The sequence below is a fragment of the Juglans regia genome, chromosome 5, assembly GCF_001411555.2.
Source record: "Juglans regia cultivar Chandler chromosome 5, Walnut 2.0, whole genome shotgun sequence".
Taxonomy (NCBI): domain Eukaryota; kingdom Viridiplantae; phylum Streptophyta; class Magnoliopsida; order Fagales; family Juglandaceae; genus Juglans; species Juglans regia.
Window position 1 is genome coordinate 2,760,132 of NC_049905.1, and position 24,519 is coordinate 2,784,650.

General features: G+C 32.4%; 3 protein-coding genes across 3 annotated transcripts; 2 read left to right on the forward strand and 1 right to left on the reverse strand.

Annotated features, from left to right (window-relative positions):
- Positions 1-3,880: 3,880 nt before the first annotated feature.
- Positions 3,881-4,474, forward strand: LOC118348504. Its single transcript, XM_035690347.1, has 2 exons — positions 3,881-4,055; positions 4,170-4,474. Exons 1-2 carry the CDS (start codon positions 3,881-3,883, stop codon positions 4,472-4,474), a joined length of 480 nt encoding a protein of 159 aa, XP_035546240.1.
- Positions 4,475-14,611: 10,137 nt separating this feature from the next.
- LOC108990773 (protein GRAVITROPIC IN THE LIGHT 1-like) lies at positions 14,612-16,779 on the forward strand. Its single transcript, XM_018964853.2, has one exon. The coding sequence runs from the start codon at positions 14,743-14,745 to the stop codon at positions 16,201-16,203; it is 1,461 nt and encodes a 486-aa protein (XP_018820398.1). The 5' UTR covers positions 14,612-14,742; the 3' UTR covers positions 16,204-16,779.
- Positions 16,780-19,979: 3,200 nt separating this feature from the next.
- LOC108990781 (axial regulator YABBY 1-like) lies at positions 19,980-23,033 on the reverse strand. Its single transcript, XM_018964865.2, has 7 exons — positions 22,609-23,033; positions 22,351-22,503; positions 22,083-22,200; positions 20,995-21,043; positions 20,709-20,784; positions 20,424-20,501; positions 19,980-20,197 (listed from the first exon to the last, which is right to left on the reverse strand). Exons 1-7 carry the CDS (start codon positions 22,702-22,704, stop codon positions 20,126-20,128), a joined length of 642 nt encoding a protein of 213 aa, XP_018820410.1. The 5' UTR covers positions 22,705-23,033; the 3' UTR covers positions 19,980-20,125.
- Between the last annotated feature and the right edge of the window lie 1,486 nt (positions 23,034-24,519).

Sequence of the window (24,519 nt, forward strand, 5' to 3'; positions counted from 1 at the left end):
GAAAGTTTAAGAGCGTTTGAAGATTATATAAGAATTAAATAGAAAAGAACACACAAAAAAAAAAAAAGGAGAAACTTTAAAAAAAAAAAAATTGAAAAAAAAATCAAAGGTTTTTAGCAACATTCTTACAACTAAAATAATACCGAATAAAAATAAGGAGTGACCAAGCCACTCCTTTGATTCAATCCCCCTTACCCATCTATCCCCCTTAAAGATAAATGATATTTTTAATTTTAAGTGTTAAGTCTAGGGTATTATTTTTTAAAAAAGTAAATAAATATGAAATTTACTAAAAATTAATTTTTTTAATAATAAATTCAACTAGTTTTTAAATAGAATTCACGAACTTATCTTAAATGAAAATACTAAATGTACTTACGAAAAATTTATAAAAAAATTATTTCTTCACATGTTATTGATATGTTGAAATTAAGAGCTGAATTTTAAAAGAAAACTAACAAAATTAATATTGTAAGTAAAAATATAAATACATGTAACAATACTTTATTCTAAAATTATGTCTCATTCTTTTTTATCCAAAACAAAAAAAAATTCTTTACCCCACAAATTCTTCTAAAATTGACATTTATGATGGAAAAAACCAATATTTACTAGATAAAGGGTTTGTTTGTTTTTGTAACTCATTTCAATTCAACTTAACTCAACTCGTCTCATCTTATATAATTATATAAATTTTTTAAATTTTTATATAAAATAAAATTAATATTTTAATATTTTAAAATAAAAATAATATTAAAAATTATTTTAATAATATTTTATTTTATTTTTAATTTTAATCTCAAACTTATAATTGTTTTAGAAATTAGAGATGCTGTGAGTTGTAGGGTAGCCATGGCATGTATCCAAGAAGACGATAAAATTGGCAAAGAGATTCCCGCTTGGGTGGCTTGGTGCCAAGATTCTTAGGTGCAGACAAAGAGGGTTTAGGCTTTGGCAATTGCTTGTGACCGTACTCATTTATCATCAGCACTCAGCAGTGCAGTGCAGCCTAAAGCCACGCACCGGCTCATAGCACAGCAGCCCAAACCAGCAAACCTCATCACCTCAGGTACTTTCATATCACATCCTACAGGTACTTACTTCCCCCCACAAGCCCAGGATCTTTTCCTTTATTACGTGAATTGACTAAAGTGAGCCTGATTTTGCTTAGTTTAGCTCAAGGTCTTTATAGGGGTTGATTTGTGACCACTCAAGGAGCGGGGGGCAGCCAGGCTTCTGTAGAGTGTAGAGTAAACAAATCAAGATCTTTTCAAGTGTCAAAGATAGCCTGCCTCAAAAGTCAAAGATACTCTCTTCAAGCTGTAGCTGAGACTATCTTTTTCTCATGCTAACTTCATACCAAGCTAAAATATGGCATCCCATGAGCCATGTCTTTTTATCACATATCATCTCTTGGTGACAGAAACACGAAGGAGCTCCTTGCGACATTTATAGGACGATTTTAAATGAAAGATATAAATTGCTGGATGAATCTGTGTCTAAAATCGATGCTCTACTTGGGGTTGGAATCGTTGGATCCCTAATGGTTTGACAATGTAGATTCAATATGTTGGAATATAAATGCATGTCTTGCTTTGGGTTGTTTGACTTTGCCACCAAGCCAAAAAATTAGATGGGCAGGAACATGGGAAGCATGTACCGGAGTTACAGACAATATGATTCGATCTCCTAGATATAGTTAGCAACTAATGTTGCTATAGGTGTAGAGGGGGGGCTAGCACTAGACGAGGGTAATTGCCCATGAGGTGGGATATGGGAGGGAGGACAGGCTCCATGTGCAGCAAAGGGATTGACCCAGTTCAATAAAAATCTAAGTGCAGGTCATTGCAAACAAGGCAATACAAAACTCTTTAAGGCTCTAATCCAAAGGAGTCTGGTGTTTGCTAGCCATCACCTCATGGGGTGGGGACTATCCCTCCAAGGCCTCCACGGGGGAGGGATCTGCACCTTGGTGATCATGATCATGTTGATCTCGACAACAGATCCAATATATTCTTGGTGCTGGCGAAAAGTACTGTGTTTGACAACAACTTATCTTCAACGAGACATCTCCAAAAGCATGCTTGCAGAGTATATTAACGTGGAATATCATAAAAGATTTCAAAGTGTTTTCACAACCTAATCAAAAGTTACTCATTTCAGAGATGCAGAAGGCTTTGAAGATTTGCCTCAACAACCATTAGTCCCAAAGTACTGGAGGGCTTTTCCTTGATGGACATGCAACATAGCTCCGAGAATGCATATCCACTCGAAATATCCCATCCCATGTAATGTCCAGTTATCATACGAATGAAACCAAAATTTAGAAATTGTTATATTAATCTCTATTCCCTCCCTCCAAAGAGAAACCAGTTTAGGTTGAGTTTGAGACCCATATTCATCTTCAAACTGTGGACATCTGAAAGCTTTATGTTTCTGATTTTAGATTTTGTCAATACTTGTTGGATCTATCGACTAACATATTTCAATTAACTTTTTATTTAAGGGGTTGACATTTAAAATAGAAAAATGGTACTTTTTATTTTTAAAATTTTTTTTTTTAAAAGAACTAGTTAATATGTGTATTTTTTAAATGTTAAAAAAATAATTGCACTAACTAACATGTCTAACGGTAAATGGACAAAATACCATTGGTTATCTCATTATAAAATAAATTTAATTGAGAATAAGAAAAATGGATAATGATAAGGTTATTACCTTCCTACTACATATTTACTATTCTTTTTGTATTTGATTTTTATTAATTTTTTTATTTTACTTAATAGTTAAGAAAATAATTATTAGTAAAATTATATATTTTTTAATTTTTTCTTAATGATTAAAGATGTAAAAAAAAATACTTTAAAAAAATGATAAAAAAATAAAACAACTTCAAATATATTATAAATAATAAATAAATAGTAAGATAATAGTAACTCTATCACGATCCAAGAAAAATATTCATAATAAAAAAAAGTAGCATTGTTTTTAAAAATAAGTTACGTTTGGATGTTGAAGTGAGTTGAGTTGAGATAATAAAATATTGTTAGAATATTATTTATTATTATTATTATTATTTTAGGATTTGAAAAAGTTGAATTGTTTATTATATTTTGTGTTGAGATTTGAAAAATTTGTAATGATGAGTTGAGATGAGTTGAGAGAAATTGTGATTCCAAACGAAGCCAACTTCCAACAATTCCTCTTTGGAACGGATGCGCTGGTTTTTGAGCATTAACACCTTTCAATAGACGTTTGCCACCTCAGCACTCCATTAACTAATTCAATGAGCCGCATCACATGGAATTACAAGTTATATCAGAAGCAATGACTGGCTCGTATCTCCTTTGAAAATACTAGATATTGTTCAATCGGTAGAGCAGCTCCAGGCCGCCGCAAACCATGCCCTCCTTGAGAGTACTGGCATTGGATTCATCAAATTCATTTTTAAAATTTGATGAAAAGTACATGTTTTTCATATATCTAAAATCTCCTTATCCATAACTCCACATTGGATTAGCCATTAGATTCATCAAAATAATAATATAATATTATTTTTTTAATAATATTATTTTTTATAATAAATTTTATAATTACACTAATATATGTTAATTAATAATTTAATTTGATACTTAAATTATTATTAATTGTATTAATTTTTTTTCTCAACCTAATTATCTAACAAACACATTTTAACAATCATTCTTCTACCCAACAAGTAGATGGTGCCAACCATTCTTCTTTTACCAATTTTTTTAGTTACAACTAATAGTCTCTGATTAAGCTGTATAAATAGATCCATCCTCTCATTACTTCCCACTCATCAAAAACCAATATTTCTTCTTTCATTCCATCAAATACACAATTCTCTCAATTCCCTATGGATCCCTTTGAGAGTATTGATCATATAGAAGATGAAGATTATTTTGATCACGAGGAGTATATGATACAAGCAATGGCCCTACATAGACAACAACATGCAGTCGAGGGAGCATCTGCTTCACGTCGTCGTAATTCTCAACCTCGTATGTTCATCCGACGTAATCCATTGGAAGGTCATGAGCGCCTTTGGAATGATTAATTTGCTGAGCCGTCAATATATCCGCCAAACATATTTAGGAGGAGGTTTCGAATGCATCGTAATCTTTTTTTACGCATACATTCTGCAGTTGAAGCTCACGATGATTATTTTGTCCAAAAAAGAGACGCTAGTGGGAGACTTGGATTGTCCTCCCTTCAAAAGATAACTGCAGCAATTAGGATGCTTGCATATGGGGTTACGGCAGATCTTATGGACGAGTATGTAAGAATTGGAGAAAGCACCGCACGGTTGAGTATGAAGAAATTTGTAAAGGCGATCGTGTCAATTTTTGGGGGTGAGTACTTGAGGTCTCCAACCAATAGTGATATAGCGAGGTTACTAGAAGTCGGACAAAACCGTGGGTTTCCAGGAATGTTGGGTAGCATTGATTAGAGATAGTGGCTGCCCAGCCACTAAATACAACTCAAATACAAGTCTTGAATACACAACAACAAGTTCAGAATTAGAGATAGTGGCTGCCCAACCAGTAAATACAACTCAAATACACAACTTGAATACACAACAACAAATTTTTAATTAGAGATAGTGGCTGCCCAGCCACTAAATACACTCAAATACAAGTCTTGAAATCAAACAAGAAGTTCAGAATTAGAGATAGTGGCTGCCCAACCAGTAAATACAACTCAAATACACAACTTGAATACACAACAACAAATTTTTAATTAGAGATAGTGGCTGCCCAGCCACTAAATACACTCAAATACAAGTCTTGAATACACAACAAGTTCAGAATTAGAGATAGTGGCTGCCCAGCCACTAAATACAACTCAGTCTACAGAACTTGGATACACAACAAAAAATTTTTAATTAGAGATAGTGGCTGCCCAGCCACTAAATACAACTCAAATACAAGTCTTGAATACACAACAACAAGTTCAGAATTAGAGATAGTGGCTGCCCAGCCACTAAATACAACTCAAATACACAACTCCACGAGTATAGGCACACGGACCTCACATTACAAGATGCACTTTATTTTTTACTCAAGTGGATCCGTGTAGATTGAACAAGTACAGAGCCTGCAAGTTAAATGTGTATTGCCATTAAGACTATCCCTAGAGGTTGGCTTTCTTAATTTAAGGGAGTTCTTACTCTCAATCACTTTATTTTTATCCCTAGAGGTTGACTGCCCAGCCACTTTATTTTCAATCATTTTTATCTGTATGTTTCAAAACCCTTTTGCATAACTGCCTATACAAGACCTCAAATTTTGAAATATAAGTGGCTCGGGAGTTCTTACTCTCAATAAAAAACAAGGAGGTTCCAGCTTTTGCAAGAAACAATCAACAACATTGTAGGGCTTGGCAAATAACTATTGAAGTGACTGCCCAGCCACTTCAGAACTCAATTACACGTGTTTTTTGCAGCCACTGCCCAGCCACTGCCCAGCCACAAATGTAAATAAGACAACAAAACTCTCCAAATTGAATTTAAAAAAAAAAAAAACTTTCAAGACAGCAATTACCAGTTATAAATGTGTGCAAAAGTACACAAACAAATATATAAGCATGAACAATACCTTGCTATCTGAATCACCAGTTATAAAGCCATCAGACCCACAGAAAAAAGACTCTGTCTAGGCTTAATATACACAATCAAAACTTAACAAAATTTGATTTCCTAAAGACAGCAATTAAAACTTCATGGACAGAGAGCTCTAAAACTTAATACACAATCAGCATATATCTTCAATATTAGGCATGGATGGCAGGTACAGAGAGCTCTAAAAGTTCTAGTCATGGACGGCATAGACAGAGAGCTCTAAAAGCAACATATATCTTGGCAAGAACAGAACATTGACAACCTCCCAGAAATGGGGCCGAATCCCCTCCTCCACCATCTAAACTAACATGAAGATCATATAAATTCATACAAAATCAATTCGGCCCCAAGAAAAAGGTCATATAAAATCATATAAATAATCATGCAAAATTTTTCATACATGCATATATGATTAATATATATATATATATATATATATATATATATATACTAGTGGTGATAAACGTGCAAAGCACGTTTGCCACATCTATCAAATTAAAAAAAAAAATAAAATATAACTTTGAATATTAAAATATTTTAATGTATAAAAATAAAATTATTATTTATTTATGTTCATCATTTATTATGAAATTTAAATTATATTAAAAATTCAAATTAATTAGATAATTTTTTTTCTTAAAAATGTACAGTAAAATTTTATTATTTATTTAATGATAAAAAATTAGTATTTTAATTATCTATTTTATGTTAGTTTAAATCAATATTTAAACTTCTATCGTTAGATTAAATCTGAAAATTAAAGATGAAGAGTTGTAATTTAAAACCTATAAATCAATATTTTTCCCTACCTTTCATTTCTCTCTCTCTTTCATTCCCCACGCATAATTGTGGTATTACGTCGCACATTGACATTCACACAGACGAACCTAAAAAGAAACAAAAAAACAAAACAAACATGAAAAAAAAAAAAAAAAACCTCTTTACTGTTCATAACAGTAATGAACAGTATATGAATATGCGAAAAAAAAAATCACACAGCTTATTTACTGTTCATTACTGTTGATTAACAGTAATATGATAGCCTCTTTTAAGATATCGACAAATATATATATATATATATATATATATAAATTGAAGTTAATTTTAAGTGTATGATAGAATATTTATATTTTAATTATCTATTTTATGTTAGTTTAAATCAATATTTAAACTTCTACCGTTAGATTAAATCTGAAGATTAAAAATGATATATCACTTTTAGTATTACTCTATAAAAGTCTAAATAACTTAAATAAAAATCTAAAAAATACTTATCACACAAATTTGATCCAATCAATTCAATTATATATACTTGCTTTTACAAATTCTAATATAATCACTAAAAATTCAAGAATTATAAATAACAATTACATAACAATTCGACTATAAAGCAAGCATTTGACAGAAGTAATAATTTATTTTACTCTTTAGATAAATACAAAAAAAAGTCTATTTAAAGAGAAAGAGATAATATAAACATTTGCGGAAAAAAACATGCGAAAAAAAAAAAAAAACTTTACACTGTTTATTATTGTTGATGAACGGTAATAAAGGTAATATAAACAATTGTAAAAAAAAAAAAAAAAAAAAAAAAAAAAAACTCTACACTGTTCATTACTGTTGATGAACAGTAACATCAACAGTAATAAACAGTACCTGCATAGCCACTTTTAAGTTATAGCGCAAGGCGCAGATATGAGAGAGTGAACTCACGGAGATGGAGAACGTTGGGAGCAAAGGGAGAAATGATCGGCGACGGTGTGCCTATGGAGGTGATGGAGGTGGTGTTTCACCTGAAACACCTTGTACGCACTTCAACATCTGCTTCACGAAGATTCACGGGTCACTTTCTCGGCAAAGTTTATGATACAAGCTTCGGGAAAAACAGGAGGAAACGGAAGGAAGAAACAGAGAGGAAGAAAGGGAGCGGAAGAAAGAAAGGGAGAGGAAGAATCGAAACGGGAAGTCGAGATTTGGGGGTTTCGGGGTGGAGAAGAAAACAGAGAAGAGAGGGAAGACGGTTTGCCAGATTCGGGAAGAAAGAAAGGGAGAGGAGAGGAAGAAAGAAAGGGAGAGGAAGAATCGGAAATGGGTTTGAGGATTTCAGGATTCCGGGGTAGAGGAAGAAGGAAGAGAAAAGGGGGAAGAAAGAACTGGAGATGCGTCGATTCGAGAAGAAAGAAAAGGAGAGGAAAGGAAGAAGGAAAGGAGAGGAATCGAAAGGGATTGGAGATTTGGGGATTTCGGGGGTAGAGGAAGAATGCAGAATAGAGAGGGAAGAGAGCGGCTTTTGCGTGCGAAATAATTGTTTCCTAATAAAATAACCGTATAGATGTTGAATAGTAGGTCGCTAAATTTGGCGATTGAAGAGACTTCACTGTAGCTAAAAGTTTAAGATTTAAGGAAAAGGTGAATTCAATGCAGAGTATTTTTCATTAAATTCTTCAAATTATGGGCATGCCAGTGCTCTGATGAAGAAACTCCACGGAAAAGCTTGCGTACAGCATGTCTCAAAGAAGGCGCACAATTTTTCAACCACTTCCCTTACTTTGCTATCCATCGATGCCAAGTCCTTAAAAACACCAATATGAAACTCAACTCGGGCAAGCCACTATTCGATGAAGGTGTCGCTGGGGTACAATCTTCACCCTCTGCCGAATCTGCATCTATTTATTTGAATTTTTTGAGTTCTTCTTTGTTCTCAGAAGCTGTAGATCGTCGTCTCTCTTTATCTAATGCCTTCCTGATCTTCTCCCTTCTCTCCGGTTTAATAGACAAAGCTCCGTTCGTTTTCTTGTCCTTTATTTTCTTCCTCTCCAAAGGATTCGAAACAACGTATCTTTATGATCCTTCATTTCCTCCTCCACTAAGCTGAAATTTCTCTTCTTACTACTCATTTAGTCCAAAATTTTTAATTTATTTATAAATTAACGTGCATAACAGTACAATAGAAAAGCATTCACTAAAGTCCCAAATTGGAGGGTCATGGGTGTGGGCAACGGCGATGAGCGGCTTCGGAGAGAGGGTGCGCATGGGTCTGGGAGAGAGGAGAGAGGACAGGGTCTGTGTCAAGTGGGTGTTTTTGGGAGCACATCCAACTAAAGATATTCTCAACTTCCAATACTAGACCTTTGGAGGGACTGCAATGATGATATTGTTCTGGACAGCCGGCGGCGTGCAAACAGCTCTGTGGGCAACATAGGGCTGCTGCTGAGGCTGCTGCAGAATTTCAGTGATACGAAATATTGGATAAAATAATAGAAGAATAAATATAAATAAAAGTTATTATTAGAAATATTTATTTTACATAATATAATATTATTTAGATTATATATTTTTTTAAATGAATGTTGAGAATAATTAATTAAAAACAATTATGTAGTGAGTATAAAATATATATTATTATAATAATTTTTTTTTAATATTACTCATAATAGAAATATAGAATAAAATTATATATTTTTAAATAGTATATAAAATGTGTGATTACGATTCGCTATAAAGATAGTGTAATAAATTAAAAATCGAAAAAGTCAACCAGAGCCTCTACATTCAACCAATCAGATTAATATATAACAGATAATTAATTAATTGAGTCCAAGACTGTATAAGTCGTCACAAATTAGCTAAAATAATTATGATAAAAATATTTTAAATTTGGAGTTGTTGGAATCTTTGACTACCAAGGGTATTGATCTTCACTGACCTTTGTTTTAACAGAAGTCCTATATGCACAGTGCGCAATTTTGAGGACCTAAAAAAACCTCCAACGAGGAAATTACAGGAGTGATTGACAAAAAAGAAAATTAATATTCCAAATACTTTTATAATTATAAAAATAGACAATATGTTGACACTACTGCATTTAAAAGACTGAAGTCCTCAGCATCGATCTGCCTACTATTTCTGGATTTTTTTTTTTTTATATATTTGAATAATGAGATGAAATGAGATGATTTATAAATCAAATAATATTAGTTTCAGCCAGTTTGGGATCATCTAAAGCATATCATAGTAAAATGATAAAAATATCCTCAGAACAAAACTCACTTTTCTCTCATTTCATACATTTCATTTTTGAAATTCCTATCTCTCCTTCCCCGTCGCCCTTCCTCCACCTTATCTCCACTGCCTAAATTTGAAATAGTATCTAGCGGGCCTTAAGAGAGAGTTGATGAAAGAGTGAAAGAGTTTATGAGATTGATAGGGAGGTTCGTGGTGGATGGGTCTGCGAGAGGTGGTCGCTGGTGTGAGGTGGTGGTGGTGCGGTGGCCTGAGTGGCCACATGCGGCGGCGCAAAGGAAGAGAAATGGATGAAATTGTTGAGTTACCGCATGGGAGAGAGAGGACTACGCGTGGGAGAGATCAATGGCGGCTGACTTGGTCGATGACGTGAGAGGGAGTCGCCGTTGGTGGCAGCGCACGGCAACGCGGGGTTGAGCTGAAGGAGAATAAGGTGGAAGCTTCCGTCAGGCTGAGAGAGCTGATGAGAAAGAGAATGGTAGATGAATTTGAGTGATTACCTTTTGAATTTTTTTTTTTTAAATGTAGTCATGTCACGTGTGCTACGGATCAGCCACTATTTTATAAAATAATAGTAAAATAATTATAAATAGTAGTAAAATGATTTTAGTTAAAATATTTTATGAAATTTTGAAAAATGAAAAAAAAAAAGTTGAATACAAATATTATAAAATTAAAATATTATTATAATATTTTTTTATTTTGGGATTTAAAAAAATTGAATTACTTTTTATGTTTTATTTAAAAATTTAAAAAAATTATAATGATTAGATAAAATAATTAAAAAATTATTATGTTTGTAGTATTTGAAATCTTTAAATTTTAAAATGAGACGAGAGGAGAGGCTTTTGGCCTTAATTGCATGAAATGTTTGAGAAACATGATTGTTGAGAATTTCAATCCACTAGAAATTAGTCCATGAAACTGGATTCGTTTAGATAGTAAAATGAGTTAATATAAGATAAAATAGATTTAAATGAGTTGAATAAAATATTATTTTTTAAAAAATTAAATTTTAAAAAATAATAATAATAAATTAAATTAAAATAATTTTTATATGGAAACGAGAACTTTAAAAGTTCCTTGCCTTGCATGATGAGCTAAGTCAGGACTCCAGCAGTCCAGCTCCTGTAATGCAATAGTACTAGAGTGAACATTTGAAGGGTAATTAACTTCAATTATTTGTAGTAGTCACTCGTTGGCCTGCATTTATTTTTAGCTCTCAGTTTTGACTTTGTGGAGCTCTCTCTGACCTACCCCCACCAACCATAGCCCCCCATTTGTCACCAAACAATGCAAACATATACCGTACCACTCACCACTGGCCTTCTTCTTTGTGTCAAACATACAACTCAAAAGAACCAACCTACCACTAAAGGCTTCACTTGGTTCATGTACTTGGCAACACCAAATTGTGAAAGTTTCGTTGGGCTCTGAAGATATGCATCTGCTACTTGTCGATAGTGAACGTGTTTTATTTTATTATTATAATTTTTTAAAATTTTTATACAAAATATAATAAACAGTTCAATATTTTTAAATTCTAAAACAATAATAATATTAAAAAATAATATTTTATTCAACTTTCATCTAAAATTATCTCATCTCATCTCATCTCATCTCTCTATCTAAACCGTACCTAAGTCAATAGTTTTGTATTAGATAGAATTCAGACTTGCAAGTGATTTCTTTTGGGTATCAACTCCTGCTTGTTGTGTGAAGAGAAATACTTATACGACTTTCTATATTTGATTTATTTAGTGAATATGACGCATTTTAAATGACTTTAGATAAACTTATACTCAGATGAAAGATCACTTAAAACATAACATATCAATTTAATTCTCTCGTGAGGATTAAATAGATGTCTCGAGTCTACATCACATCTTTTTGTATTCATCTACAAATCGTTATCGATCGGATGGTTCAACAATAGCCCCGATTTTTGTATCTCACTCTCTTGTCATACCCTTGAAATTTCTAACTTTCTAGTACATTTTGTATTCCTATATGCATCATTACGAGAGTAGTTGAACAAGACTGATCTATTCATCTATCTTATTCACTTGTCGTATATTAAAATTTTCCATTATTTCTAACCCTTTTGATCTTCATATCTTGTATGCTTGGTGGATGTCATGACTAAAACTTTCTTAATTTAATTACATGATCATGACAATTATGTCCTAAATTTCTTGCATCGACCTGTTCTTAGGGGTAGGTAATTGGTAGTTAGCTAGAAAAGGTGCATGCAGTAATTCAACTCGTGAAGATCGATCAGAATGACTTCCACCACAGGCCATTATATTGTGTCTACACAAAGCATTACATTTGCTTTGAAATGCATAAAGCATGCAACAAACGTCTTCACATTCTAAAATACAACTCATTTCAGGGTACGAAAACTGGCAGACATGGAAATTAGCCATTTTAGGGTAGGTTTGGATTCAGATATGAGGTACGATAATTTTAAATAAAAGATAAAAATTAAAAAAAATATCGTCAAAATATTATATTTTTTAATATTATTATTGTTTTAAAATTTAAAAATATTAAATTATTTATTATATTTTGTATGAAAAATTAAAAAAATTATAATGATGATACGAGATAATATGAAATACTTTTTGAATCCAACCAGGATAAAAGGCATCATAAAAAGAAATTCGCTCGTGAGTTTGTCACTTCAAACTTATCACTAGTGTAATTATACCTTTTTTTTCGTCAATTTTTTTTAAATATTTCTTAAACAACTTTAAACATTTTTTAAAAACAAATATATATATATATATATATCACTTTATTAATAATTAACTTTTTAGCTATTAAAAAAAAAAAAACAAAATAAAATATCCAAATAAGAGACAAACTCATCTCATGAGACAAGTATCGTTCTTCAAAAAATAAGACCTGCCCGACGAAGAAATCATGTGTCAAAAGGACAGATCATATACGTACGTACCAAGAAACCCTAAAGTGCATGGCACCAAAGCTCTAGGGTCGATGTACGTATGATCGATGTTCATTATTCTCTTCTTTAGTTAGCTTTTATGCCATCTTTATCTTATAAAGCATAGTAATTTTTTAAAAGGTTATTTTGCTTTAGTTTTTTTATACAAATTATAAGAGATGTTTTAGTAATTACTATTAAAGTAATCTATTGTTTCCGCGTTGAGAAGTAATATAGCGGCCATAATTTTTTTTAATAAAAATAAATTCATAAATTAATGTGACTAATTTATATAATAAATACACTTGACATGTCACATACTTTAAAATAAAAATAATTTTTTAATCTAACATATTACGTCAAATTATATCAATTTATAAATTTACTTTTATAAAATTTTACTGTTACGAAAACATTTATCTTCTTCATTTAAGATCCTTTACTCGTACATAAAACTGGAAATATTGATCCAATTAAAAAAAAGATTAATGTCTCGTAATTTCACAATCCAATTATGTCTTGTAATTTTGATTCTTCGTCAAGAAAGAATATTTCCATATCAAAACTATGCAGTCTTTGACCTAAAAAAAAAATCTAACATTTTAGGATAACAAAATTAAAAAAAAATCTCAATAATTATAATTTATTTCTAAAAAAGATTCTTTATACTTGTTCATGTAATAGACACTACATAGAGTTTTATTTTTTTCATTATTATTCTTCTTCAAAATTGAATCATTAGCGAAAAATAGTGTGAAATTATCACAGAAAATCATAGAAATGATTTACAAGTTTTAAATAGATAAATTTTATATAAGTCTTTATAAAACAAAGTGAATCACATCTAAAGAAGTGTAAAAAAATTATTTTTTATTAGTGAGACTAATTTTTTTATAAAATTTTTATATAATTATATAAATCTAGTCTATTTGATACTTATATATTACTTTTAAAAAAATAAAGTGGTCAACTTAAAAGGACGATGCTACAGCCATTGACAAATTCTATCAAAAATTTGTCCCGATCATGCCATTTGACCATTTTGTTTTGTTTTGATTTGTGTTCATTTAATTTATTTTTATATTTTTAAACATATTTTTTAAAAAATTTATAATATTATTAAAAAATACTTTATTAAATAAAATAAATAAACAGAAGACCCACTGTGTGGACAAATCAGCGGGATACCAAGCATTCTCCCAACTAAAACTAGTCAACTTTTCAATTACCAATGTTTTGTCAAAGGTGGTGCTAGCGGGCCAGCACTCGTTGGCATAAATGTATTATGTATGATAAAATCTACTTTGCCTCTCTCATTTGACCGCTCAAGTTCATTGTTAATCAAATTTTTTTTTATTTAATGATTAAAGAAATAATTTTAAGTATATTAATATATATTTTTTTATTTTTTTTAAAAAATTTAAATATATTTAAAAAATATAAAAAAAGATAAAAAAAAAAAAAAAAAAACCTGGACAGTACTCCCTACAGTAGAGTGAGATGGCATAATAGCCCACTCTAAATATAAAATTTGTTTTTATTATTAATTTTTTGCAAATATTTTTTTAATATTTTTAATTATTAAGAAACATCAAAAAAATATATAACTTATCTAATAATCAATTTATTAATCACTAAGTAAAATTAAAAAATTAAAAATTAAAATATTCTAATGATAACTTTGAACAATAACATTGTCTCGTTTAAATTAATTAAGATGATTTATAAATAATAAAATCAAAAATTATTTAAAAAATTAAAAAATTAATTATATTTTATATAAAAATTTATAAAATTTATAAAAATAAAATAAAATAAATTAAGATGTACTTCTAATCCAAACCCGGACTAAGAAGTTAAATAGCATTTTCCTTTTGTCAACCCTCCTAAAAAAATACACCCAATAAATAAATAAAATAATCAAAAAAAGAAAAGAAAGCAATGGCTCGATACCTTCCTTCCAAGGCATCCAAAGCACCGTCACCATCACAGCAAGCACAAGCAGCAGTGTAACCCAAGAGTTCTCACTTCTCAAACTCTCTCTCTCTCTCTCTGTGAAAAAGCCTTTCTCTTTTTCTTTTCTCTCCAATCTTTGTACTGATTCAGAGTCCAATTCCATTCCAAAATGCCGGACGCAGATGGCTCCTCCAAACCCCCACAAATCTCTGATATGTTCCAGAAATTCGCCCAGGCTTTCAAGTCCAAGACCTTCGAGTTCTTCGCCGAAATCGAAGCCGTCGAAGACTCCGACGGTTTTTCCCTCCTTGACTCCGCCGAAGAAGTCATCACGGACCAGAAGGTCGTTGTAATCAAGCCTGATCCAATTTACGGTCCCTCCGTGCCCGAACAGCCATCATTATCACCACCACGGTCGGTGATGCCATGGCCATTGAACCGGACCCAGAACAAAACCATTAATACCCGTCTCACTCAGACCGTAATTTCTTCCATTTTTGCGACAGTTTCCTCTTTTGAAGCTTCGTACTTTCAGTTACAGGCTGCCCATGTTCCGTTTGCTGAGGAAAACGTGAAGGACGCGGATAGAGCCTTGGTCTCACACCTTCAAAGGCTGTCTGAATTCAAGCAGTTCTATAAAGATTGTTGTAGAAACCAGGATTTTGGTGATGATTTGCCGATTGGGTCTTGCTTGGAAGCTCGGGTGGAAGAGAATCAAAGCAAGCTGCGTATACTCGGGAACGTCTCGAATCGGTTACAGTCGGAGATTGATCAGAAAGATAACCAGGTTCTGGCTTTGAAGAAGAAGTTGGGGGAGATTCAGAAGTCCAATTTTGAGTTGTCAAAGAGGTTGTCTGGTAACTTGAATTCATCTTATGATGTTTTGTTGTCGGTTAGAGTATTTGATTCTGTGTTACTTGATGCCTGTAGAGCAACACATAGGTTTACGAAGATTTTGATTGAATTGATGAGGAAAGCTATGTGGGATTTGGGTTTGGCAGCCAATTCTGTATATGCGGATATCGAGTACGCAAAAGAAGGACATAATCGGTATGCCTTTCTGTCGTATGTCTCTTTATTGATGTTTAAAGGATTTCATTTGGATGGCTTTGGAGTGGGCGAGAATGAAATTGTGTGCAATGGGCATGTTTTGAATTCCGAAAAGAATAGTAGTTCTTTGAAGCAATTGCTCGAGCACGTATCTAGCAATCCTGTGGAGTTGCTGAGTATGAATCGGAAGTGTGAATTTGCTAACTTTTGTGAGACTAAGTATCAGGAGCTTATCCACCCTACCATGGAATCATCGATTTTCAGTAATTTGGACCGAAATGAAACAATATTGAATTCGTGGAAATCATTGAGCGTGTTCTACGATTCATTTGTGAGAATGGCGAGCTCGATATGGACTTTGCATAAGTTGGCGTTTTCATTTGATCCTGTTGTTGAGATTTTTAAAGCGGAGAGGGGTATGGATTTCTCGATGGTGTACATGGAAGATGTCACAAGGAGATTTATATTGCCATGTAAAACAAGAGCAAAGGTGGGGTTCACTGTGGTTCCGGGTTTTAAAATTGGAAGGACAATAATTCAGTCTCAGGTTTATTTGAGTGGCCTGAAATATAGGGAGTAGTACTCCATGGTTCTGGTTTAGGTAATCATGGCAATGGTAATGGACAGAACAGTTTTATTCAGTGATCCAAAACCAGTTGTTTTGGTTTTTGTTTCATAGGCTTCTTTTCTGGTCAAGGTTTCGTGATTGAATTCCATGAATTCAACATTGGAAATGTACAAATCAAAGAATGCACATCTCTTTCACTCTGGCTTAGAAGGAAAGACCTTGAAACACACAGGTATCACAGCCTCTTGCTATGCTGCTGAAGTGGGAGCTACTGGGGGTATAGCTGCTTCTTTTTTGGCTATCTTGTGATCGGTAGCTGTGATTCTGTCTGGTTTGTGAATTTGGTTTTCCTTATTTATGTTTAACTCATATATATGTAGAGTAAAATGTATAGAACCTTGTTTTTCTTTTTCTCCCCTATTTTTCTTAGGTTCATCAGACACAAATACATTCTGAATTTGTATCTTAATCAGCCACTCTAACAACTAATCATAGTGTTGACTTTCAATTGTAAACTGTTACTGCATGAGGGAATGATGCTATTCACCATCGTGTATGATATCATTACTATATACACTCTTGAGAAAAGAATTTTCTTACTTGGTCTGAATGACAGAAGGAACATTGCATGTCTACCACCTTCTGGTCCCAAATTTGTCTGTGATATGGGGACTCAAGATGTTGGACTCCTTGTGTTTTGCACCGGCCGGGGTTTAATCGGGTAAAAGACATGTTTGCATGATCCCGGGGTTCCTCATCATAAAAAAGAAATGTTTTGCCTCAGAGGATCCAGAAATCATAGCTCTTGTTTTATATCTCACACTGGCTTTGCTTCTTTGCGAATAATTCACCTGTTTAAACTCAGTTGTAGAGACATATGTGTTGATTTAATTTCTCACTGCAGGGTATCCTTATTCTGTCTGTTCTTCATAGTTTAAAGCCTGTGATGTTTGCCTCGGCCTGGGTCTTTTTGTTGGGTATAGGGAGACCACTTCCAATGTTCTTTTTTACTATTATTACAGTCCAATCTTTTCATGAACTTCAATCATTTTCTGAAGCCTTCAGACATTCTTGCTGGTGAGATGCTACATAGGGAGATATCAAGCCTTTGACATTTATTTGATATAGTTGATCAAGCAAAGCATAAAGGAGATGGCTTGGTTAATTAGAGCCTTATTTTTTTTTTCCCTTTGGCAAAGTTTAAGCACAATATGTTTCTCTTTCTTTCTTCCTCACTTCTTTTTTGTGTAACAATGTATTCTTATATATTTCTTTTCCAAACATCGCAAAACAATTATTATCTAAACACAAAACCCAATACAACTTTCCCAAGCTTCCAAATAAAGCACAAAAAATAAAACAACTGTTTCAAATTTTATAACAAAAATTATATTATCTAAATAATTTTTTAACTTTATAATATTTTTATTCAATTTTTTCTCTTTCATTTCTCAAAATTTAATAAAACATATTAGCTCAAATCATTTTCCCGCTATTCACAAACCATTTTACTACTTTTCAAGGGACCATTGAGCTTTTTTATTGCACGTCTTCTTTTCATGGATTAGGCTTTGATCGAATGTTTGCGAGTCTCAAATATAGCCCAAATAATTAGCCGAAGGCAAAGCCCATAAGCTTATTTAAGTTCTGAGATGCAACCCAACAAAGTCGGTGTTCTATGTGGGCTTTGTTCCCATTCTCATACAACTGACCACTCATCACAAATATTCAAGCCCAATAAAATCTTTAATTAATTCTTATTGATTTTTAACGTATCATTATTTTGAAGAAAAATCGCAGATTATCCATGAAATTGCCAATAAAGTTAATTGCCAACGTTATCCCTTGATCACCTCCAAATTGTATACAGTAATTTAACCCCTTGTTAAAATTATAACGTTGACTTTGAGATTGACCTTTTAAAACTATATTATCTAAAAAGGCTGTGCATGGATCTTAAATGGAATCGAGATCCGTCCATGAGTTGAGTGAAAAGGATGTTAAAGTTTTCTCCAAATTCTTCTTTAATTTATCTTTATTATTAATAATATTATTATTATTATTATTTGTGGTTGATTCTTTTTATTTGCAAGATACAATTTCATCTAAAATATTATATGTTGACTGTTTAAATTTATTTTTTGAGGTTGTAGAAAAAGCTCAAATTCATATGAAATTATCGTATCCTTTTTTTCAGTCACTATCTCAATTAATGGTATATATGCTTACCTGAGGGACACGCTTTTATAATACTTATCATGTGACGTCTGATCATTAGCCCATATTTTGTTTTAGAAAAAAAATCAGATGAAACACTTAAATTTAAATAGATTTCAAATAAATAAAAATATTTTATATATGGTCTCTACCACGTGCATTGTGATTCTAGATTAGAGTCTAGATCAACATATCATGACCTATTACAAGAAAAATAAGCATTTGTGACAGATTATTTGTGACGATGATGACTATTTGCGACAAGACAAACTCATTTTGATAGGAAATAATTATTTTTGTTGAAAATGACTAGTCACAAATAAACAATTTTCTTATAGTGTATATATATACACACTTACATTCCACCACTAATAAAATGAGGGTACATATATAAAAATCTTGTCACATAAGCTATTATTGATGTTCGTGTTGTGACAATTATAAAGTAGAGAATGAGTAATATTATTGATACATTTCTCAAACTCTATAAGTGTATTGATGCAAACTAGAAAGAAGTGAGAATTATATTTTATAAATGGAAAAGAATATTGATCGATAACATTGGTTTAATCTTTTGTATACATAATGTGTATATATATATGAATTGGATTAATATTTAAATTAGAATATATAGATAAGATCAAAGATTTGATTAAGTATTATTTCAAAAGTATGATATCTTAACACCAAATGAAGCATGATATATTTTGATCTTCCTATAATTGTTAAAAAAACAAAGAAAAAGTGTCTTTATGTATATAATATTATACTTCTCTATGACCTCACTCACCTGATCCTATACTCTTACAAATAATAATGCCGGCATTGTTATAATATATATTAATCTCTAATGATAACTAATTTATAGGGATTTTATATACCTTTAATTAATAGCACACAGGATTATATATAATATATATAATTCATATTTGATGTAACATTAATATAATATATAAAATAATTAAATTTATCTTTTTCCGTCAATTTAAATTTTTGAGCAAAGTGGTGATTTAATACTTACAAAAATAAATTATAAAAAAAAAGAACCGCTACAGATACAAAAAAATTACACAAAGTAAACCCACAAATTGATATGGCTTCATAGAATCCGTTAGATTTAGGTTGTGTTTGGATGTTGAAGTGAGTTGAGTTGAGTTGAGTTGAGATGATAAAATATTGTTAGAATATTATTTTTTAATATTATTATTATTTTAGAATTTGAAAAAATTGAATTGTTTATTATATTTTGTGTTGGAATTTGAAAAAGTTGTAATGATGAGTTGAGATGAGTTGAGAGAAGTTAAGGAACCAAACGAAGCCTTACTTTATGATAAAGTAACTTTACAATCTAACGTATCACATAAGTCATATCAGTTTGTATGTTTATTTTTGTATAATTACTTTCTGTTTAAAGTATTTTCCTAAAAAAAAAACCCTTAAAATACTTGACAGTAGTACTAGCTAGTGATTAGAGACCAAGTTTAGACTGGACGTAATTATATATAATTAAGAACATGATGATCATCAAGTAGCTAGCGTTCAGAGTGCTCTCCCCCTTGCACGTACGTACGTATACAACATAAACCAATTAGGAACCCAAAGTTTAGATAATTGAACAGTCCGATCGATAGATTAGAAGAAATTTAAGAACAAGATTCTAAGTAGTTTCAAACATGAGCTAGCACGGTTCAAGAAGAGATGGAACACAAATTAATTCCTAGTAGCTAGGGGAGACACCCACATTTGCAGGAGCCAAAAATCCATCTTTCATCAGCACGTCCTCTCCTTCCTACATGACAAACCCAAAAACATCATTGGCTCAAAGATCCAAAGCTAGCTAGCTTTGAGATAATATTGATCATCATGTCAAGTTTACTTTTACTTGTATGATCTGCGATCATGATGATCAACCATGCATGTGTATATATATATATATATATATATATATAAAAGTACAGATCGAAGAGATCAGCTAGGAGATGATCATCTAGCTAGATCATTAGGGTTTAGAGTACCTGCTGACGCACGACGTTAGTTCTTTTCACGGGTTGATCAGGCATAAGTCCGAAGTGGATGTGTGGGAAGTGGGCCCACTGAAAGTAACGAGACAAAGGAATTACCATTAAATTGAAAAATCCTTTCGAGGTATTATTGTAAAAAGTACTTGTATTAATATATAATAATTAAACCATGTAATATTCCTTGCATGGTTGTATTAATTTAGTAAGTAGAATGAAACCAGAGTCCTGAAAAAGATCAAGTCACAGGAAAGAAAGAGTTGGAATTTTCTTGGATCTCACGTTCTTTGCAGCAGCACTAAAGGCCTCTCTGTGGCTTATATCAGGATTCCCCGCTTTAATTCGTTGGATCTCGTCCCTGTAGATCATTGAATAATTAATGTCAAAGTCATGCATATTCTTCGCAGAAGCATTAATCAAGTTCCACAGCATATATATATACCCAAAAAAAAAAAAACAACAAAATTATAAGTTGATTGTACACATAATTAAGATTGATACAAGAGAAATGCTGAAAGTGTAGGTTATAATTAGGTATTATACAAGCATCAAGTTCAGAAGTTCTTACTTGATGAAGCGGTTGTAGGCAGATGGGACTCTCTGTCTCTTCTCCGGAGCTGGAAATGGAGAATACAAACATTATATTCCACGGACAGAACAAGAGACAGACACATTACAATCATTTCGCTGGCATTTTCTCTGACTTTTGAGCTTAATTTCACTCTCTCTCCTTCTATGTCATTACTTCATCATCATCATCTCAAACAATCCATTTCCTTCTCCTAGATTCTACACTATATTTCCGGGGGAAATTCTCTCTCTCTCTCTCTCTCTCTCTCTCTCTCTCTCACAAACAAAATTAAAGACAACAAGCATTTTGAACATTAGTGGTATATAAAGAACAAACTAAAAGACGGAAGATCAAAAGAAAATTTCGAGGACCCATTTAAGAACAAATCAAAGATCGTTTCTGTGTTCTTTGATTACTTCTATAATGTTTATTTTTGGGGGAGTTGTGGTGTAAGAACAAGTCCACGATGCGGCGCTGACTCGAGATAAAAACATAAAAGTTGTGGAGGATTATATATAGGGTTTGGTGTCCGTAAAGTAGATAAGATGAAATTAGTTCAAATTTAAAACCGTTGAAGAATAATTAATGTAGCTACACATGCAGATCTAAAATGGGTATCATTTGCTACTACTAGAAAAACCTGGAAAAACTTGAAGAAGATGAATATAGGCCTTTGATAACCGCACGAAAGATTCTTTCAGCTTGCCGCGCCCAGACCAAGAAATGCTCGGATTTCGTTGGGAGTAAGCTTCAAAGGCCATCGCAGTCTTAACTTTTTCAAACTTTTTTCTTGATTTTGCCAAATACCACAGTTTAATAAAAAGGCTTGGGGTGCGAAGTTTAAAATTTCAGTACCCCCAAAAAGTAATAACAATAAAGTCATGGACTCGAAAAGCCATTGAAGTAGCTGCTTATATATATATAGATCATGCATGGTAGTAAAAGGCCAAGTACTGGGAGACCTCAAAGAAACAATATAAATAAAAGAATTAAAAACCTCCCTTCCTGTAACTACTAATATGCACTTGGATTGCTAGAAGATCATCTCAACATGAAAGAAACAGCTTGAGTGCAGGAAATCTCACGTCTAGTAACGATTAGAGGTTTAGGGGTCTCCTCTTGAGCTCCTCGAGCAGGCGGAACTAATTCATTTGGGTTGGGCTGATTGATCATAATGTTCGACGGAGAGCTTCGGATACCCTCCTGATGATATATAATTCCCAGTTAATACCACCAACAATGTGTTACATATTGGAATTCGAACACGGAATATAGATGCAACAATAGCTCAAATAAACTAAAAACAAAAATATTCAGTTTTTATACTTGAAACCCTAAAAGAATTTAATATACCAGGAGATTTTGAGGAGTGAAGAAAGTATGTCCTAGATGAAGCTGGTTTGCTGCAGGAAGAAGCAGGCCGCGCATGTTCACGGACAGGAGGTTGGTGCAGTGGCCACATCGAACTGTGACGGTCTTAAACATACTACTGCAGGGAACACTCACCTAAACACTCACCCCAAAACCAGAAGAAGAAGAAGTAAAGGGGCAAAGCATAAATCAAATCAGGAAGAAAGAGAGATTAGAAAGATCAGAGAGAGAGAAGGATACCGCCAGGACAGTGTCGCAGAAGTTGCAATGGACATAACACAGCTGATCGGAGGGGGAGAGGTTGTCCGGAGAAAAGGCAGCGGAAGAGGCAGACATTTTTGTTGATTCCCTCTCAGCCTTTTTTATTTGATTGATTGATGGGATTGACTGACCAGCGGGAATTTGAGGATAGACAGATAAACCTCCGTTGGATCTGATCTTGTTGATTTACTGTCAAGGAAGACTAGCTAGGAAGAAGAAAGAGAAAGGGAGATGCCACTATATATAATAGAATAGGCCATGGAAGAGGCCGCTTGGAAATTAAATGGTTTATTGTTTTGCTTGGTATTTGATAGTTGATGTATTTATCATGTACGTAAAAATTGCCAGTGAATCATAAACACAGGAGAGAGAGAGAGAGAGAGAGAGAGAGAGAGAGAGATGTAATAAACGGCCGAGGTAAATAAGGAAGGAAATGTATGGTTGGCATTCCCAATGGATGAGAGAGAGAGAGAGAGAGAGAGAGAGAGAGAGAGACAGGCAGAGGCGGCAGAGGTGGGGGAGATGAAGAGGAGAAAGGGACATTTGCATGGGAGATTAGCTTTGGCTCATTCACCTGTTGTTTTCACAGTTAAGAGGTTGTGAAGGCTTTTCTTGGTTTCCTACAATTCCATTTCGTGTTTGTTCTCGAGCCTCACTACTTTTCCCCCCTCTTTTTTCCTTTTCCATCTGGTACATTGGTTAGATAAAGCCTTAAATAACGGGCATCTATATATACATACATACATACATATATTATGCCGTGCCTGGATATGTACGAGAAAAAAAAAATTCTATTTATCATATTCTCAACTTTCCATATTGTAACATTAAAGGATTGGTCCACAATTGAAACATAACAAATAGTTAGTATCATATCATATAATGATAAGAAGATAATAGTAAAAAGGATGGTGAGAAGCGTTACTCTATATATTAAGAAAAATAAATATAAAAAGAGAGGAGAGGACATAAAAAGATTATAGAAAAGTAAACCTACAAACTCAAGTAACTTCATATGATCTGTTAGATCTATTTTATAATAAAAATAATTTTACAATCTAACAATTGCATCAAGCTAGTACATGAGTTTACTTTTATATAATTTTTTTGTAGCTAAATTATTTCTCTAAAAAAAAATTGATAAATGTGTATATACATATCATGTACATAGCATATAAAGTTCTCACTAGTAACAACGGATCCACAAAATTTATCTTTGGGACAAATAATTATCATAATAGTTGACAATCTTTGCATATTTTTTTTCTCATAACGTTTACCCATAATAAAATAAAGAGAAATAATAATTGCAATCGTAAGCATGTGCAAAAGTCACGCAATCATTTTAAAAAAATAATAATAAATACGAGATCCTGATCATGAAAAGAAAATTAATTTTTTAATAGTGGACCATACTTTTTTTCAAAGCGACTGCACGGTACTTGCGCACTCCACGACTATACGTAACATTACTCCAAAATAATATTATAACACGATTCAAAATATAAAATTATTATCAATATATCAATTTAGAAATTTTTAGGACACGTTGTACATATTAATTCTAGCTTTTCCTCGAGTACCCTAGCTTTAAGTACATTTTTCCTTAGCCTTGAATGCATCGATCAAGATTTTTCTTAAAAAGGAAAAATCCTTTTTCCTAATTTGTGCAATTTTTATTACTATAAATCATGTACTCTAAAATAATGTTAATTAAACGTAGTAACGACGTACAAAGGAGAACGTAGAAGGGAACAAGAAAGAATTTGAATGGGACTCATGCATATAAGGATCAACGTACGACACGCTAGCTATGCCTTTTATTTATTTATTTATATGTTAACTTTTAGAAAAGTCTTATGGCTAAAATCAATTTTCATAAGGTTTGTA